The sequence below is a fragment of the Peromyscus leucopus genome, chromosome 10, assembly GCF_004664715.2.
Source record: "Peromyscus leucopus breed LL Stock chromosome 10, UCI_PerLeu_2.1, whole genome shotgun sequence".
NCBI lineage: Eukaryota > Metazoa > Chordata > Mammalia > Rodentia > Cricetidae > Peromyscus > Peromyscus leucopus.
In genome coordinates, this window is record NC_051071.1 from 1,781,231 (window position 1) to 1,801,169 (window position 19,939).

Below are 19,939 nucleotides of genomic sequence, written 5' to 3' on the forward strand. Positions count from 1 at the left end.
GCCATCGGCTGAGCTGAGACTTGGGTCCATGCAGGACACTAACATCCTTCTACCCTCCATTCTTTATAAAATCAGGGGTAAAGCTTAAGGAGAATGCTCACTGGGTTCCTTGAGACCTTGGGTCCAGCTGTGGCCCAGTTTCACATTGTACCAGCCTTGAAACCAGAGGGGGGCCACAATTTTCTCTCCTGTACAGTGGAGCCTCTAGTCGTGGGGAGACGCATACCACACCACGAGAGGACTCTGTCTCACTGAGGCCTCCCAGGGACTTTACCTCAGACACAGCCCAGCGAAGCTGTTGGAGCTGCTGCAGGGCCCACGTAGGGTCCATAGTCCCACGGGGCTCCGGCCACATGTAGCGTGTGAACATGGACTCCCCAGCATACAGCATGGCACTGGCTTGCCTTGCTAGCCCCTTCAGGGTGCTGCGGGATGCATAGAAGCCGGTCCAGGCCTGCAGTGGTTCTGGGAGATAAGTACATGCAGTGAGACCGAGGGTCTAGCCTGTGGTGCTGAGTGTGGGTCTGGGGACAGCTAAGGGTTCGAGGCCTGCCCGGGACACCCAGGGAGGCAGGCACACAGGACCACTGGTGACACCAGGACCTGTGGCTTGCCCAGAGAGATCAGGACCTAGGATTTTTAGATAGGATCTAATGCTTGATGGGAACATCAGACTAGACTGGGCGGACTGGGGACAAGGTAGGCGCTGCAGTACCCCACTAGAGAGAGAGAAGACGGCCCGTAGCATACCTAGGAAACATGCAACCTCCACATACACGAAGGGCTGGGGGAGCAGGGGGAGGGAGGGAGACACGAGGCTTCAGTGGGCAGCGAAGAGCCTTGAACAGCCACAGACACTTTTGTTTGTGACTCTGTGGGCTTCAGGAAATGCCAGGTCAGCTTGAACGTCAGCAGGGTTCCTCCCAAGGCCCACAGGAGGAGGCAGAGGTGGGAGCTGGGAAACACTAGGTAGGATGCTTAGGGACTCAGGACAGAGGCAGAGCCCAGGGCCAGGGTGGAAGCAGCCACCTTTTCTCAAAAGGTGGGTCTCAGGCTCTTGTGATATTTTGCTTTCTTGCCTCTTCCGGGTCTAGCTTCCTCTATTTCCTAGTCTTTCCCCGTAGGACCAGGACCAGACTCCAGGGAGTGGTCACATGGCCCCAAGGAAAGGCCACAGGAGTGTGGTCAAATAGCACCAGCAAACTGAGTGGGCAGAAGGTAGGAATTCACCGCAACTCTGCCTCCCAAGCTGTAAGCCTGGCACCACCCACACCCGGGCTTCTGTATTGTATCAGGCCATCTCCATTCAGCCACGCACACAGGACAAACCCACTCCCACGACTCTGATGGTGCCCAGATGAGACCTCTCCCACCTGGACTCTAACTATTCTCACAAAACACATCCCATCCCACCACTGTTGTGGCCACGCCCCCACATTCCTGCCCCTATCCTCTCCATGTCTACACACAGGGTGGTATGAGGGGCCTGAGAACTATGCCAGGCTAAGTCAAGGCGGGCAGGGCAACCCAGGCCCTGGACCCTGCAGCTGGAGCCTCTGTGTGCAGTGTCTTTGGAAGGGAGGGAGATGAGGAACAGGGAAAGAACCTTCCCAGGGGTCTCCTCTTCTAATCCCTCACTGATGAAACCAGGTCGTCACTGTGGTCTGGGAAGGCAGGGCCAGGGGAGGGGCAGGCCCTGCTCCAGGCACCCTGATCACATGGTACTAAATGGTCAGCCAGCAGATGCCATCCAAGCCTGTTTCCTCCCCAGGTCTTGGACTGATCAGCTGGTGCTTGAGTATATGTGCTGGGCAAAGCACACTGGCAGGCACGGCTGTGTTCTGGCCTCTGAGCTGTCCTGCTCAAGTGTGCCAGTCAGCATCTTGGCCACGTTGCCAGGGCTTCTCCATCTGGGCAAAGGCATAGCGGGACCCTAGGGTCCCTCCCAGGCTGTGACATATGTAACAGAGAGATTTGCATTATGTTTTGGGCATTAGGGACTGAGCCCAGGCCTTCTATACGCTAGACAAGTGCACTACCACTGAGCTGTACCCCAGCCCACAACAGAGACGCAAAAGCCATTTCTCTGTGATGTTCTGAGGCAGGGCCTGGGCATGGAATGGGGAAGGGGCTTTTTTTTTTTTTTCCTACATGGCCTCTCTGCTGGAAGCTAGGCAGAGGAGACGGGCCTGCCTGCTGTAGCCACCTGCAGGAGGCACACATTGGCCTGGTTGTGCTGAAGCTGGGGGGTGCCGTCACTCTATCTTGAGCATTGGGTCATGGTCACTGCCTGACACAATGGCACTATCAGTGTCCCTACTGTGCAGCTGGATGGGTGCCAGCCTTTTCACCCAGCCTGGGTGCAGAGGCTGCACGCTGAAACCTGCCCAGGCCCAGGCCCGAGGACACAGGTAGGAAAACAGATGACGTCCCGCACGATGACAATGACAGAACAGGGCAAGGAGGAGGTGTGGCTGCTGGGACACAGAGGAGGCACACTGCCCGACCACCACGGTGTGAGCAGGGGCTGCCCAGGGGAGGAGCATGTAGGGAGACGGGGCGGAAGGGTCCTCCCAAGAGGGGGCCCTGCGACGGCACAGGTGTGGCGGTGGGAAACAGCTGTCTATGTGGGAAGAGCAGGAGGGAACCAGCCTGGGCTAGGAGGAAGGTCTGCACCCTTGATGCTAAGTTGCCCCCAGCCTCCTGAGGCTCGCACCTGAAGAATAGGGAAGGAAGTCATGGTGGTCACGGATGCCCCAGGTCGTGTTGAAGGCGTGCAGGGCTTGGAAGTACTCGCTCAGGGTGGCATACTGCACCGAGACGCCGTACTCGGCAGAGTGGTTGTTGATGTACTCCAGTAGGGGGTCCATGTTGGCAAACTGCACTGAGGCGTTGAAAAACTGCTTGTCACATCCCTGCAGGACACAGAGCGGTGGCCTGAATCTCTGCGAACTTTCTGAGCCCTCGCCCAGGCAAGAAGGTTTATCACCTGCCACCCCCAGCAGCCCACCCACCCTCATTGGTCCACAAGGACACCAGAAAGACTCCTGTAGCTGTCAGGGCTCTCCTTAGAAACCACCCAAAGGACTAATTGCGATAATGTGATATTATTACATAGCCCTGATTCACAAATTCCGACCACAAACAGCCATGTTCTAGGAAGGCAGGCTGTGGGTCACTTGCCCAGGTCCGTACAGAATGCCACCCCTTTCTCTTTGCTCTGCTAAGTAGCTGTGTGGCCTCAGGACAATCCCTCAACCTCTCTGAGCCTCAGATCTCTGCTGCAAATGGATTTGAAGAACTGCCTTCCTCTTGGGTCTGGTGGTGCCAGTTAGATGGAGGAGCCCAAATACTGCCGAGCAGTTGGTGCCTTAATAAAGGTTAGTGATGAATGATGATGGGGCACAGGGCTGTCCCCCAGGAATGCCCCTCTCATGAGCCTCATGGCAGGCAGCACTAAACCCATTGCTCAGATGAGGAACCCGATGCATATAGAACTGAGGAGGCCAGTCTGGCTTTCAGCCCTGAACAATGTGAGTGGTGGGAGTGGAGGCTGGCATGCTGGTTATCTATCAGCCTGGAGGGGCAGCAGGGCAGGGTGGAACCGTGGGTGAGGCCCAGGGCTCTGCAGGGAAGGATGGAGCATTGAGAACCAGGTAGAGATGGGCTAGAGATGGGCAGGCTGCTCCTGCCATAGGGCCACACCCAGGCCGCGATGAGGGCCCTGTCAGTGTTGAGGATACCCCAAGTGGAGCATGCCATACCCAGGGCCAGAGGACATGGGGAGTCCGGAACCATGCGGCCCTCTCTTTAATATTGGTCACCAGAGTTTCAGCGTAGAGGTGGATGTTGGCTGGGGTGACGGGCTCACTCATGTTGGGATACACACCATCTGGGGGTGGTTCCGGGAAGACAGCCAAACCGTTCCAGTAAAATCCAGACCTGAGGGAGGACAGAGGCCAGCAGAAGAGACTGATGCAGAGGCTTAGTGCTGAGTGTGGTTTGCCAGTGGGATCATGGGAATATCCCTTCAGGGCCCCTTGGAGCCAGCTGCCTTGTCTTCCCCACCGAGATGGCCCAATGGGGATCGGATGAGGGTCATCTGTGCCCTGGCTCCTGTAAGCCACCACCTTGCTTGCCTGAGGCCAGGGTGAAGATTCATCTTGGGTACAAAACTGCCCCAAATATCAGGAGTTAGGATAAAAAAAAAAAATCAAAAAACACTGTCATGCAATTAAATAAAAATCAAAGCTGGGATTGATGGCTCACATCTGTGACCCTAGCAGTCACCAGGCCCAAACAGGAAGATCCACACAAGTTTAAGGCCAGCCTGGGCTACAGAGGGAAGTTGCATCAGGAAAACCAAGACCTGGGGCTGAAGACATGGCTTGGTAGTCCCGAGCCATCTCTTACAGAAGACCTGAGTTTGGTTCCCAGCACCTACATGGAGACTCACAAACACCTGCAACTCCAATTCCAGGGAATCCAACGTCCTCTTCTGGCCTCTGCAGTACACACACACACACACACACACACACACACACACACACACACACACACAGCCTAAACCAAAGCAGAACCACCCAATCAATCAAACAATAAAAAAATCTTCTCTCAAGACCAACCCCCAAATCTGTGATGAGTAAACATCAGAGGTTTCTATAGCAACAGGGTCTGGAGAAGCCCAGGAAGTGCCACCCCTGTTCATGCCATCCAGCACTGGGTGACGGTTATGAGATCCCAGGCCACCTGCCGACGTGGCCAGGCCACCTTTGCCAAGCCTCGTCTCTCGTTGGTAAACAAAACAATGGGAGGAGTGACAGAAACAATTTGGGGCATAAGAGGTAGACGCCGTGCCTGGCAGAGCAGCCTGGCCAATGGCAAGTTCCCACCTCTTCTCTGCTCACTTTCCACTCCCAGGCCGTGAGCACCTCACATGCGGACTCTCGGGCACACAGGACAGAGCTAGGGTAGGTTAGACCCAGTCTTCAGAGCACAGGCTGTCTGTTGTCAGGGACCTCCTCGCCACAGGGCACACGGCAGCTGATTCCGTGAGACGGTGTGGTGCTTCCGTGCGGTAACCCTGCCCCCTCCCATTCCTGACGCCTGCACATGGTGACCCCTGACAGGGGCGAGGACCTTGGGCTACGGGTTTAGCTAACGAATGACTTTCCAGCAGACCCCACCAAGCCAAGCCAGCCAGGTGTATGTGGAGACAAATGTCCCCACATCTGAGAAATCCCTGACCATCCCTGGCCCAGTGCCTTTCCCTGTAACTCAGCTCACTCTTCAGGCCAGGTAGACAGAGTCAGGGAGCCAGCTGGTCACTGTGGCAAGGGACAGTCACAATGAATCAGGAAGGAGAGTGGAGGGTGAAGAGGTTCCGCAGTGCTATGAAGGGAAGCGTGGAAATGGAGGCACAGTGCTGGGGTTCCTGGATACCTGCCGCCTCAATTTTCTCACCTTGGAGGTGGGGACAGCTGAGGCCGGGAGCAGGCAGGGTGGGTCCCACCAAGTCAAAGTGTAATGTCCCTGGGAGTGCTATGTTAGAACCTCGTCCCGGGGCAGGAGAGGGGGCTGGCTCAGTAGTCGAGAGCACCTGCTGCTCTCACAGAGAACCCAGGTTTGGCTCTCAGCACCCACACTGGGAAGCTCACAACTGCCTGTTAACTCCAGCTCTGGCGTGGTGGGGCGACACCATCTTCTGGCCTCTGTGGGCACTGCACACGCGGTGCACATAAACTCATTCTCTCTCTCTCTCTCTCTCTTTTTTTTTTTTTGGTTTTTTTGAGACAGGTTTCTCTGTGTAGTTTTGCGCCTTTCCTGGAACTCACTTTGTAGACCAGGCTGGTCTCGAACTCACAGAGATCTGCCTGGCTCTGCCTCCCGAGTGCTGGGATTAAAGGCGTGCACCACCACTGCCCGGCCATAAACTCATTCTTAAAAATAAATGAATAAATAAAAAAAAAAAAACCTCATCCTGTGTATGTGTATGTGTACGTGTGCATGCACCTGTGTGTGTGTGTGTGTGTGTGTGTGTGTGTGTGTGTGTGCGTGTGCATAAGGAAGCCAGAGGATGATGTTGGGTACAATACCTCAGGAGCCAACTCTGTTTTCTGAGATGCCAACCCCCCTGGTTTTGGAATAGTGAAGTGGGGTTCTATCCACACCCTCATGCTCGGGAGGAGGCGTGGACCTGGGAAACCTCGTGAGGAGCTACTGCTAAAAAGCTGCTTCTGATCTCCAGGGCCCGGGGCCTGCACAGTTGTTCCCAGGAGCGGACAGTGACACAGCCAGGCAGGGCAGGGGCAGACGGGGGGGGGGCACCTACCTGTTAGAGAAGGAGATGTGTGAGGGCGAGCAGTAGCTGTAAAAGTCCATGGTGTGAGTGAAGATTTCCTGCTGCTCGGACAGGGATGGGGACCCATGCCACACGAACTGCAGCCCCTGTGAACCGGGGAGAATAGGGGAGGGGTGAGGGTAACGCTTGCTGGTACCCTGGTTCTTCTCCCTCAGCCCCCCTGCACCTCCATGGCATGTCCACACCTTCAGCCTCTCTCAGAGGCTCAGGGACAAGGCTGCTTTCTGTCACCTCCTCTGTAAGACTCGCTCAGGCCAGGCACTACCATGGCCACCTGGAGCCGTGAGATCAGCCTTCTGGAGCTGAACGTGTCCCCTCAACACCTACTCCTCAGTGCCGGCTCCCCCAGGCCAGGCCTCAGAGGCGTCATTCTGCTCTCCTTGAATACCCACAGCCATGGAGAGCTCACTACTGTGCAGTCTAGTCTCAGACGGCGCAAGACAGGCTTGGGGTGCCAGAGCCAGCTCTGCTCAGCACTGCCTGGGGACCCTGCACAAGCTCCCAGATCCATCTGAGTGAAAAACAGGGGGAAGCCACACTCAGTACTCTAGGGCCATGCACAGGTGAAACCAGCAACGCCCGGGAGCTCAGGTTCAGGAGCGGCAGCCAGTGCTTTGTAGGTGACAACAAAATGTTCCTCATCATGCTTTCCTGCATCCTAAGGCCACCTGTGTGAAACACTTGCTGGCCAGCTCTACCACTGCCCCCCTGGACAATCGTGCATGGGACATCTTTCCCTCTGGAGCCTTGCTCTCCCCATCTGCAAGGCAGGGTAACTTTAACCATGCCCTGCACAAAGACATGCTCTCTGTTAGTACAATGGCCCTCCATGTGGGGCGGCTGTGTCCACATGAGGTCACCAGAGGGATCCTGACTGCGGCTGGAGAGGTGGCTCTGGGGTTACCAGCATACAGTGCTCTTTCAGGGGACTGGAGTGTGATTCCCGGCAGCCATGTCCGGCAATCACAACTGACTGTAACTCCAGTTCCAGGGCCTCTGACCTTCCGGCCTTTTTACACATAATTCATACACGGGTACACTCACATGTAATTAAAAATAAAACACATCTTAAAAAGAAGAAGGATCCTAACACAGAAGGACCGGTGTCCAGATGGAAAGGGGGTGGGCGGAGCCCAGTGGCAGAGCATTTGCTGAGCATTTGCAAGGTGGTCCCAGCTGTAGTCTCCTAGCATCAAGAGAACAGACCAGACCAGAAAAAAGGAAAGGGAGGAGAGGAAAAAGGGAGGAGAGATGAGGAGGGGAAGGCAGTGAGGAGGAGGGGAAGGAAGGGGAAGGAGAGGAGGTAAAGGGAGAAGAAATGTTGCTTAAAGAAAAGTATTGGGGGATGAATCTAGGTGCGTGAAATACACCATAGAGTCACGGAACGAGCCGGACACACAGAATGGGAGAAGGAACAAAAGAACCAGACAGCTATGAAGACAGATGGCTCAGGTGACCCAGCTTCTCACGATGCCTCTGTTGCAGTTTCCCCAAAATTCTGCGTCCAGAACATCTTCAAAGCTGCCAGCTGAGAAGGTCCAGCCTCACAGACGACTCTATCCAGACAAGCCCTGCACTTTGCCCCCACACAGAGACTGGACAGCAAATGACACAGCTAGTTTTCCCAGGACTTGACCATTGTCTCAACTTTCTCAGGGTCCCCTACAGATGCTGTCCCCCCCAGACAACAGGAAGTAATTTTAAGAATATGATGCCCACATTCCCAAGAGGTGGGGTAGGCGGTTTTTGATTGTTCTGTAGGTTATGGATGTTTGCCATTGTCTAGGAGGGTTGGTTATGAGTTGTCTCTGGTCATGGCAGGGGAGGAATCTAGACAGGGAAGGTTGGGTTCAAGGATCTCTTTCTGAAAAGAAAAAGGGTGGATATGGGAATGATAGGATAAAAGGGTAGAATATTGAATCTACTTTTAGACAACAAACAAACAAACAAACAAAACTCCCCCAAACCCTACTAGTCTTGGGCTAGAGAGATGGTTCAGAGGTTAAGAGCACTGACTGTTCTTCCAGAGGTCCTGAGTTCAATTCCCAGCAACCACATGGTAGCTCACAACCATCTGTAATGACATCTGGCACTCTCTTCTATACACATAAAAAATAAATAAATCTTAAAAAAAAAAACTACTAGTCTCAAATATTTTACATTGTTATGGATTTTTGAATATTGATACAAATTTAAGGTTATTTTTGTTACACTGTATATATGTTCCCACTCTTGTTTAAAGTATTGTACCTGTGCAGCTCATTTTAAAATGTAATGTAAATTTCTAGTCCTTAAAGCTATTTAGGATAATAAAGAAATACAGGTTAGGCTAATAAAGAAATAGTAGTCATCTATAACAATCAAACTTGTAGTCATGTTAGGTATGTTTTGAATGTCAAGATAGACATTCTATTTTAAATAGATAGATGGTCTTCAAACACTTCAAAGACCTACAGAATATGGCATTTAAAATGTCTTAATAACATAAGGTTTTTCAAGACGTGAGACATGTCTGCTCTGGGCAGCACCAATTTACTTCAAAAGAGGATGATGGGCATCAAAGAACCTCCATATGGAGTTTGCTGGCAAAGCTGGCCATTTGGGCAGAAACTGCCCTTGCCTCGATTGCTGACAGGATGCTGTCCAAATTGGACAAGCAGGACACACAAAAAAAGGACTGCCAAACTGTGCCAAGACAAAGTAGGACAGACCTTCAAAATTCCTGCTTCACAAAAAAAGTCCGTCGGATATTCTAGGACTATAGGCTGACGATGGATGCTCCAACATTGCAGAGGAACCTTGGGTCACTGTCCAGGCAGCCAGATGTCTTTGTCATTTCCATAGTTTTGGAAGTTGCTTGTTCTACACTTTCTGTTTACTCAGATAATATTATATCCTTCTCAGATCTTTGATGGGGCAGAAGACTAGATAGTTATAGTTACAGTTTTCTTTGTTACCAAATTCAGAAAAGAAATTCACAAAAGAGGTGTAAAATATATAGGGTTGAGGGACATAAAAGCTTAAGTTGCTTATCTAAGAAAATGATTTGAGACCTAAAAAGATAGTTTTGGTTTGGTAACAAGATAGGATAGAAAGTAAATTAGGTACAAAATTTTGGACTCATAAAGATAGGATAGATAATGTAGTATTTTCTTTGAATTTGCTGATACTAATGGACTGGACATTGTAAATGTAATTCTTCCCTGATAACTGTTCTTTTTTCTTTAGTTTTTTGAGACAGGGTTTCTTGTGTAGCTTTGGAGCCTTTCTTGGAACTCACTCTGTAGACCAGGCTAGCCTGATAATTGTTCTTATTGTATATAGTTTTACTATGTTAAAGCCTTTCCTTTTTATTTAGACAAAAAAAGGGGAGGGGAAATGTTGTGCAATGAAGATATATTGCTGTGATTTGTTTACTAAAGAGGTGAATGGCCAATAGCTAGGCAGGAGGTATAGGTGGGACTTCTGGGCAGAAAGAGAAAAAGTAAGGGATGAATCTAGGCACACAAAAGACACCATGGAGCCATGGAATGAGCTGGACACATAGAATGGGAAAGAGACAAAAGCCACATGGTACAATGTAGATTAATAAAATTATGGGCTAATTTGAGTTATGAACTAGTGGGACAAGCCTAAGGTAAGGCCGAGCTTTCATAATTAATAATAAGTCTCTGTGTTGTTATTTGGGAGCTGGCAGCCCAAAGGAAAATCCGACTACAGTCAGGAGATAGGATGGGGGTACCACAGCCGGGAAACAGGAGTCAGTATTTAATGGGCATAGTTTCAGTGTGGGAAGATGGAAAAAACGATGGCCCTGGTTGTACAAGTTGTGTACTCATCACCACTGAATCGTACACTTAAAAATGGTTAAAGCGACAAATTTTACCACTACTTTCAATGTCTTTGAAGAGGTTATCAAAATCCAGCCTGGTTTGTGGCATTTCGTAATGGCTGCCACATGGTCTTATGGGATGAATAGAACATAAGTAAAATCAAAAAAAAGAAAAAAAAAAGAAAAGAAAAAAAAAAGAAAAGTATTGGGGGGGGGCATAGACATAGCACACCACAGTGGGGATGTGAGGAGAAAATGGCCCCCTGCATGCCAAGGACAGAGGCAAGGGCAGACCCCGACCCCAGCCTTCAGGAACAGCAACCTGCCCTTCACCACCACTACACGTGCACTTTGACCCAGCACCTACAGCCTCTAGAGGCATGAGGGCACATGTCTGCTGCCCAAGGTCCAAGTGCAGCTAACACCTCACCTCCCAAGCTGGCCCAGGGCTGATGGAGGTGCTGGCTGGATGTAGCTGACATCAGGCCTGGTCCCTCCTAGCACACGGTCAGCCCTGTGGCTGTGTGTGTGTGATGTCCCCAGCTGAACACTCTGCCTGGTCCTCTAGTCCTTCATCCACATTTCTAGAGCACAGCTCAGCTGCATTCCTCATGGACAGCCCTGGGAAGGAGCCAGCCCAGGTCCAGGCTCAGCTAAAGGGTGGAAAGGCCTGGAGGCAGGAAGCCATTCTTGGAGGCAGCTACAGGAGTCAGGCTTGGGTCAGGCAGTTACCACAAAGCCCAGTGAGGGGCAGGAAGGCAGGAGGAGGTGACAGCGGGTATGGGATGGGACGCACCTGGGCTTCCTGCAAGGCATCCTTGAGGTCGTAGTCAATCCGGGAGATGAGATGGGCATTGAAGCCTGCCAGGGCAAACAGGGTCGGGGTCGTCGCCGATGCACCAAAGGGGTCCACGTGCCAGGAGAACTGTGGCCGGATCCCAAATGTTTCATAGAGAAAGCCATGTCCTTCTGCAAAGACAGAGGTCACCTCGCCGGGCTGGCCAGGTGGCCTCTCACCCTGGCTCTCACCCTGGCTCTCTGGGTACCCTGTGTCAGTGTTAGTTCCTAGGCTGAGCAGGTCACGAGGACGGCAGAGCAGGGTTTTGATCTTAACTCTTAATTGAGCACATTGAATTCAATTCACCAGCAATCTCTAGACGAACAGTACCTAGGCTTAAGTACATCCATACACACCACCATTCAGTTCCAGAACTTTCAGTCTTGCAACACTGAATCATAGCTTCCCAGCCTCCGGCGACAGCATTCTGCATGTCTCTATTGATCTGGTGGCATTAGGGACTCCCTGTAAGAGGACCCCACAGCACTGGTCCTTATGTGTCTGGCTCATTTCCCTCAGGACTAGGTGAGTGAGCTTCTTGCCTCAGATTATGCTGCCAGGCCCCACACCCTGAGGGCAACTCCAAGGGACCTTGAGCTCCTCATCCAGAAAGTGGGCATACTAGATGTTTGCTGTCGGATGTTACTAAGTTTGGGGGTAGTTTGTTACAGAGCAAGGCCCTCTGGGTCAGACTCATCCAGCCATTTGTCCACTCAAACATCATTCAGAAGCCACCACAACGGAACAGAGGCTGGGTTCAGAGCTATGAGAGAAAGAAACTCAACGTGTGGAATGAACCACTGACTACCTCCCCCAAACCTTGCCCCAAGCACTGTCCTTCTAAAACCCAATGGGTTTGTCGTCTGCATGGCAAGAGTGGGGTACAAGGACCCAGTGACCCTCTAGGCCTGGGACTCTGACTGAGACCCAGGTGGTGCCCGGGAGTAGTAAGTGGAGTAATAAGCCATAGGCAAGGTTGAGGCTCAGAGAGCAAGGATGGTCAGGAAGGCAAAAGGGACGGAGGAGGCTGGTGGTCTGGTGGGTCAGGTGTGTGGAGTGGGTAAGGGTCAGGCAGAGGACATGGACGAGCATCATTCTGCCAGCAGGGCAGACTGGGATGTGCAGGAAACAGAGAGGATGGAGCAAGAGGCTGCATGGTCAACAGCAGAATGTTGAGGACAGGTAATCTCCCTAGCCACTCCCATACTGGCAGAGCCCTGACTGGTCAGGGCACAGTGCCAGCCTGTGGTGAAGAATGCAGTGAGTCTGAGTCAAAGGCTTGCTAACTGCCTCCCCTAGACATTTGATCCTCTAGTTGACAGGAGCAGAGAGCAAGCTCAGTCAGTGATGGAGAAGTCATGAGGCGGTGACTTCTCCACAACCTGGGGAATACGCATGTGCAAACCAAAGCCCACTGCAGTGCCAACACCAAGAAGAGTAAGCTCACTCAGCCAGGAACCACCAAGGAGTCCATTCCACATCCGCTTCCACCCCGTCAGTGTTTCCCTGGATTGCCTGCAGTCGGAGGTTGCCTGTCCAAATCAGGCCCACCATTCTTATGTGCTTAAGTTTATCTTTCAACAGCATGGATTATGGAGACAGCTGATAACACGTGGATTAGTAAGCGTGGTGGGCCTCAGTGAAGGTCTCCTCCCTTATTTCCAAAGATAGTCAAGAAATGTGCTAATACCCTTTACAGTGTGTTTCCCCTCTGGGCTTTACCAGGGAAGCTGGGCCCAAGCCAGAGTGCCGAGATCACGGGACCTGTTGCTCAGCCACGGGCCCTGAGTCTAGTACTGGCTATTGGCCCTTGGCCAAGTCACCTCACTCACTGGATCTCAGTTTTTACAACTCTATTTTTAAGATTTATTTTTTTAAATATGCATATCTAGGTGGATAAGTGATGTGAGTGCAGAGACTAGAAGAGGACACTGGATGCCCTGGAGCTGAAGTTACAGAAAGTCGTGAGCTTCCTGATGTGGATTCCAGGAACTGAACCCAGATCCTCTACAAGAACAGCACCTGTTCTTAACCACTGAGCTATCTCTCCAGTCCCCTGGGTCTCAGTTTTCACATGTACAAAAGGAGGCTAAGGATCCCAGGGCATCCTCAGCCTCCATGAGGACTGTGAGCAAAGTGTGTCACTGCAGCTGGAGGTGACGGCAGGGAGAAGGGACAGAGTGTGCAGGTATGACTGTAGTGGGGGAGATGGGATGCCACTGGTGATAGTGGTGGAGATGACAGTGGTGATGGTGATTGTGGTGGTGATAATGGTGATGGTGGTAGTGATGATGGTGATGGTGCTAGTGATAACGGTGAGGGTAGTAGTGATGGAGATAATGGTGATGGTGGTGGTGGTAGTGGTGGTGATAATGGTGATTGTGGTAGTAATAATGGTGATGGTGGTTGGTAGTGATGGTGATGGTGGTAGTGATGATGGTGATGGTGCTAGTGATAATGGTGGGGGTAGTAGTGATGGAGATAATGGTGATGGTGATGGTGATTGTGGTGGTGATAATGGTGATTGTGGTAGTAATAATGGTGATGGTGGTTGGTAGTGATGGTGATGGTGGTAGTGATGATGGTGATGGTGCTAGTGATAACGGTGAGGGTAGTAGTGATGGAGATAATGGTGATGGTGGTGGTGGTGGTGGTGGTGGTGGTGGTGGTGGTGGTGGTGATGTTGGAGTAATGGAAGAAGAACAGAGGTGACGATGGCAGTCATAATGGTGGTGGTGGGAGCAGACAACATTCACCGGGCATTCTAGGGAATCGGATAGTCTACTTAAGTACTTTGCATGTATTTATCCCAATTTAATTCTCTCAAGAGGCAGGTATTAATGTTGTCTCAAACTAATTTCTCAAGGGAGAATTGGGGTTTGATGATACATCCCTTTCCTGAGGCCAAGGTCCTTGGGGCCATGATGGTCCTAGGTCACCTGACGCTGGACCCCTGACTTTTAACCCCTTTACTCAAATCCCTGTAGACCTAGAAGATCACTGTTCCCTTTGCCAAAGCACCCTGCTCAGAGGAGCAGGCAGATCTCAGGACATGGAGGCCAGGCATACACTTCTGCTGACTCCAGACATCTGAGTGACAGGCAGGGTGAGTGTGACGGCTTGAATATGAAATATCCCCTAGGGCAGTGGTTCTCAACCTTCCTAATGCTGCGACCCTTTAATACAGTTCCTCATGCTGTGGTGACTCCCACCATTAAACTATTTCATTGCTACTTCATAACTGTAATTTTGCTACTGTTATGAATCTTAATATAAATATCTGATATGCGACTCACAAAGGGGTCGAGACCCACAGGTTGAGAACCACTGCCCTATAAATTCATATACTGGGGGCTTGGTCCTCATGTGGTAGGTACTGAAAATTTTAGGGTGTAGGGCCTGACTGGGGGATGTAGGTCACTGGGGCAGGTCCACTTTGTCTGTGGTTCCTTCCTGTCCAACACGAAATCAACAATGTCCTCATCCACATGGTCCTTCTGCCATTTTGCCTCAGCAAAGACCCACAGTCAACAGAGCCAGGAACTGTAGGCTGAACTCTCAGAAACCATAGGCCAAGCAAACAGTTTAACTGGTTTTCAGCTAGTTATCAGAAATGATAAAGAAGTGAGTACACACACACACACACACACACACACACAAAGAAGTGAGTACAGTGGCCAAACCTGTGAGCTGTAGGATCTGGTCATCCAGGTGGGTCACAGCCTCATCATGCATGACCTGGCCTCCGAGAACAAACTCCAGGCGTCCTTCATCCAGGAGCTGGCGAACCTGGGCACAGGCAGGCAGAAGAAGACAGCCAGGTCATAGGTCCCAAGCGCTGCTCAGGGGCCTTCATGAAACTCCCATCCTGCTCACTCCACAAAATCAGGACACTGCCCTGGTGCACACCATGTCCTCTACGCTCAGAAGCACATGGCCCATGGCAGCTGAGACCTAGATCCATGTCTGTGTCCATAAATGTGTTTTTAATTTTCAAATAACTTGAAACTTAAAAAAAAAAAAAAAAACTGGAGGAGCAGAACAAAGTGCTTCCTCATACTCCTCGCCAGAACCACTCAGTGGCCACATTTTTAGACCCTTTTGCCTAAATACTTCCATGTCTAGATCCTTGTTCCATTCTGTCTAAAGCGCTTAGGGTGAATTAGCTGCAGCCTGCTTTACTCTGAGCACTTTTGTGCATGCCTCCGAGGAATGAGGATGATGCTAACCCTGGTGTTATCACCCCAACCCAGAAACAGAATGCTAACACTACTGTACAATCATCAGGCTTCCCATGAACCTCAGAGTGCCCCAGCAGTTTCCTCTCCTGGCACACCCCTTCAACCTGGGGCCATACATCACTGTAAACTGTCACCTGTCATTCCGATCCTTTAATTCAGGGAACGGCCCCTCAGCCTGTCTTCTTTGGGGGCCTGGCAACTTGGATTCGGTGTGGTCTTGCTGGCGAATGTATGTTAGATAAATGAATGCAGGGATAGGTAGAGAAAATTGGTGGGTGTGAGGGTGGGCAGTGGGCTGCCAGGCAGCCCTTATGGCGCTTTTGGCTTGTGTGCTGAGGTGGCTTATCCCAAGCCACCTGCTACATATGAGGAACTGTCCAGCCATTGGAGATTCTGCACTGAACACAGCAGACAAAATCCTGGCCTCCAGGGAACTGCACTAGTAGATTCCTACCTAGAGCTTTACCCCAAGCCACGCCCCTCACAGAGGGTTGGAGACAGACTCCACTGGAAGAGGCGGGCTCTAGAGTCCGACATCCCTGTTTATTCATAAACTGCAAACCCTCGAGACAGTGGCCAGACCATCTCTGTAAGTCTACACAACCATCCCCATGGCTGGTACAGGTAAGTGGCCTCAAACACGAGGTCATGCACCATGACTTGACAGGCTTGACAGGATCCTCAGCCTGGCTCCAGTAAGACCTAGTAGACTCCCGCTAAGCCTGCTTAGTTGGCTACCTCAAGTGACTTAAGCTCTCCACAGCTCACGAGCTGCTCAGAAAGTGAACGCAGCTGGGCAGTGGTGGCGCACGCCTTTAATCCCAGCACTCAGGAGGCAGAGCCAGGCGGATCTCTGTGAGTTCGAGGCCAGCCTGGTCTACAGAGCGAGTTTTAGGACACTCAGGGATACACAGAAAAACCCTGTCTCAAAAAAAAAAAAAAAAAAAGTAAGAAAGAAAAGAAAAAGAAAGGTGAATGCTGGGAAGGGAAGAGAACTAAGAGCACCTAAGTATTGTTCCAGGTGTTTCCTCAGATTCCTTCTTGGCATGAGCTGTCCAAGCTGGGAGCCTACTACCTCATTTTATAAAAGAGGAAGCCATGGTAGGACCAGGCACCAACCTGCCCAGGTTCTCTGTATTGTATGACACTGTCTGCCCCTGAGGATTCCAAACCCAGCCAGCAGGGGCAGGGGAGAGTCAGTGTGTGCCAATAGGGGAGGGGGCAAGGTTCACCTGGGTGTTGATTCAGCACTAACCCCCATGCCTCTGGGGAAGGAGTGCTGCCTTGTGGGGGGACTCCCCCTCCCCCACAAGAACAGGCAGAAAAAGAAAAGATAGAAAAGGTTACATCACCCTGTCCCTGGGCAGAGGTTCTGACCACACTTTTTTTTTTTAACAGCTGGCATGTCCCTGAGCACATCTGGAACTCGCTATCTAGTCTCCTGCTGGGACTTTCACAGACACTTGGGGTACCTGGGGACCCATATATATCCTGCTACCCCTGTCTCTGCCTTACCTGGTGTTTCTGCTGCTCAGAGGCCACACCATCCCACCAGAGCCGGAAGAATTCTTGCTCCACAGCGATGAAGCGGCGTTGCTGGCCACGGGTCAGTTCCGCCACCACAGTGGTGTAGACATTGGCTGCATAGGACCGCATGCTTTCCTGAGGAGGCAAACGCCATCACACAAGCTCCAGAGAGGCTGAGGGCTGTGGTAAGCCCAAAGGACCAAAGAAAGAGAAGATCCAGAGACCAAGTGTCCCGATACGTAATACCCCAATGCACCCAGGCCTAAGGGGCATGGGTAGGGATCACCGCTTTCTCTTTACAGATGGGGAAACTGAGGCAATAAATGGGGGAAAAGCCGCCCTGTCCAAGGTTCTGAACAGAAGGAACCACGAGGTTACAAGCCCAACCCCAAGCTTGTCCGGGCTGGGGTGGTGGTGTGCAGAGGAAGCTGAACTGGCGAGCCCCTGTGTCAGCACCACAGAGGGCCAGCCCACTTCCCAGGAGTCAGCTGACATTCACATGCTTGGAAGCCAGCCCCACCTTATGCTACTCCAGGCTTACTCCCGAAGACTGGTCACCTGTCAACCCACACTTTGGGGACACACTCTCCTGCCCTGACTTTTGTAGGGACCATCCAGTAAGATGTGATACCACGACTCCGAGGCAGGAAGTGACCAGCCCAGGGCTGCGGCTCAGACAGCAGGGTCCCAGGGTGGAGGCTGGAACCCAGGCCACCTCCCGCTTCCCGACTGGGCCGGGCGCACCCCGCAGGGGGCAGCTACTGTGCAAGGGGATCAGGAACGCCCGCCACTTACCTGGACCGTGTAGATCCAGCCCACGTCCATATGGCTGTGGGGCACCACGAAGGCCTGGATGGGGCCGGCCGGCTGGGCCGCGGGTGGCCGCAGCAGCAGCAGCTGGCCGAGCAGCGGCAGCCAGCGCAGCGGCCCCATGGCTTGGCGGGCGGGACACTGCCCCGGCGGCGGGTCCCGGGCGGAGCAGCCCACTTCCGGGTCCGTGGACCGCGGCGCCCCCTGTCGGCGGGAGCGCGCCAGCGCAGCAAGCCGACGGATAGAGCACGAGCTTGTCCCGGTTTGGGCGCCCCCTGTCGGCTGGAGTGCACGATGCACCTCTCGTCTCCCGCGGTGCTCCAAGCCTTGGAGAGTGCTGTTGTCTCCGCACCGGGAAGCCTTCCAGGACAACAATCGCCCGCTTGCAGACCTCTAGCCTCAGGGTGGCTTGATTTGGAACTTCTGAGGGAGTAAAGCCGGCTTTTACAGACATAGATACAGAGGGGCCAAGGTTGGTAGATTGAGAATCAAATTTGGGGTCCCGGGTAGGTGAGTTCGGGCAGGTATTTAATCGCTTTGCTCTCCATAAAATGGAATGTGGTGATCGGGGAGGCATGAGTTGTGAGGGAAATGAGATCTAAATGAATGAAGTCCCTGTCTCCCAGGCCGTTAGGACTGGTGGCTTCACAGCTAGTAGGAAAGCAGTTCTCTGAGGCACCTCTGGGGTCCCTCTCTGTGGCCCATGGTTTGGGGTTTCCTGGGCAGCGTGAGGCCAGACCTGTGACGCTGACCTGGTCTGTCTCTTGCCCTTCAGCAAATGCAACCTGAAAACAGGTTATTCTCTGAGCAAGAACTGATCCCTTTCCATCTTGTCCAAAGGCCCGAGTCCTCTAGATCCCACAATAGGTCAGACTCTCCCTGGCAGATGTGGGTAGCCATTTACCAACTTGTGTGGCCACTGTCCCTTCAGGACTCACAGCTGGACTACATTTCCCAGCCTCCTTTTGCACGGCAAGTGTTGGCCAATGGGATGTGGGCCACCGTGTGGGGTCTAGGAATGGAACCAGGGTCCCCAGGAAGAGCATCCAGAGCTGTCAACTGCTGTGACATCTCTTCAGCCCAACCATAGATTCTTAAATTGTGTGTCATGACCACACACGTGGAGCTGCAAAACTTTGGCTACAGTAAAAAGTTTCTGTATGTGTAATACCAGACTCAAACCTGTGAAGAATCTGAGGTATTTCTGGCGGTGATCACTCATGTTGCTTTGTGGTGCCCACATCGTGAGACCCCCGAGCAAGACCATCACAGAGCCGATACACGATGCAAAACACACAGGGGTTTATTGATAACAAGCAAGGGACTCAACGCAGTGGGTGGAGGAGGATGGCCTTGAGCTCCCAGAATGAGGGGTTCTTAAAGGGAAAAACTGCAAGCAAGGTGACACAAGCCTTGGTGTTGTATGATTGGATGAGGGTATGTAACCTTTGAATTTACTGGTTGGGGGGTTACAGTTATCATCTTTGGGCAGGCCTGGACAAGTCCCAGGCTTTGTCCTTGAGCTGCCATGGAGGCTGGCTGGCCTCACACGTTCACATTGACCCATGCACGTAGCTCTAAGTTGGTGAGGGGTCGGTCCCAGACAGTAAACAACTGGCTGAACCTTGAGCAGTCAGAGTACGTGCAGAAAGGAGACTACTGCAAGGACTATGTTTTTTGTTTATGGCCCTCCCAGAAACTGCTTGCTCAAGTCTCGGGAAACTGAAATTGAGGGCTGATCCTGAGAGAAGACAGAGCAGCCTGTTGTGGTGTCTGCTTGGTCCTTTCAGCTTCAGATGATGTCACTGCAGCCTTGGCTCTCAACATGCCCTTTGCACTGTGCAGGCTGATAGGCCATGCCGCAAACACCGCCTGAAACATCTCGGTTCAGATATGCTCCGAATTGCATTGTTTTCACTAAACAGATTGTTTGTGCTCTCACAGAAACATAATGGTTTCATCTCAAAAACAATCATTTAATATTTCCCTTTTATCATTTCTCAGCATATGTGTCAAATTAGCATATGGTTGAATTGTGTAAGTTAGAATATTGTACTGTGTCTAGTTTGTGTGTATGGTGTGTGTGTGTGTTTGTGTGTCTGTGTGTCTGTGTGTGCATATGTGTGTACATGCACGTGGAGGCCAGGGGATGACACTGAGTATCTTCCTGTACCCCTCTCCACCTTGTGTTTTGAGATAGCATCTCTCGCTGAACCTGGGGCTCACTAATTGGCCAAGATGGCTGCCCAGTAGCTCCAGGGGGCCTCCTGTCTCTGCCTCCCAGTGTTGGGGTCACAGATTCTCACCACTGTACCTAGCGTTTACATGGA

The 19,939-nt window shown here is 51.9% G+C and overlaps 1 protein-coding gene across 1 annotated transcript in view; it reads right to left on the bottom strand.

The window, feature by feature from the left end:
• Positions 1–17,759, bottom strand: part of Man2b2 (mannosidase alpha class 2B member 2) — a 29,914-nt gene extending 12,155 nt beyond the window's left edge. Inside the window, exons 1-8 of the mRNA XM_028882343.2 lie at positions 17,595–17,759; positions 16,788–16,934; positions 14,715–14,820; positions 10,990–11,162; positions 6,332–6,447; positions 3,765–3,942; positions 2,717–2,915; positions 275–465 (exon numbers count right to left, since the gene is read on the bottom strand). Of these exons, the coding sequence (XP_028738176.1) occupies positions 275–465; positions 2,717–2,915; positions 3,765–3,942; positions 6,332–6,447; positions 10,990–11,162; positions 14,715–14,820; positions 16,788–16,934; positions 17,595–17,732 (1,248 nt within the window). The 5' untranslated portion in view covers positions 17,733–17,759. The remainder of the gene's footprint in view (positions 1–274; positions 466–2,716; positions 2,916–3,764; positions 3,943–6,331; positions 6,448–10,989; positions 11,163–14,714; positions 14,821–16,787; positions 16,935–17,594) is intronic.
• Positions 17,760–19,939: the final 2,180 nt, after the last annotated feature.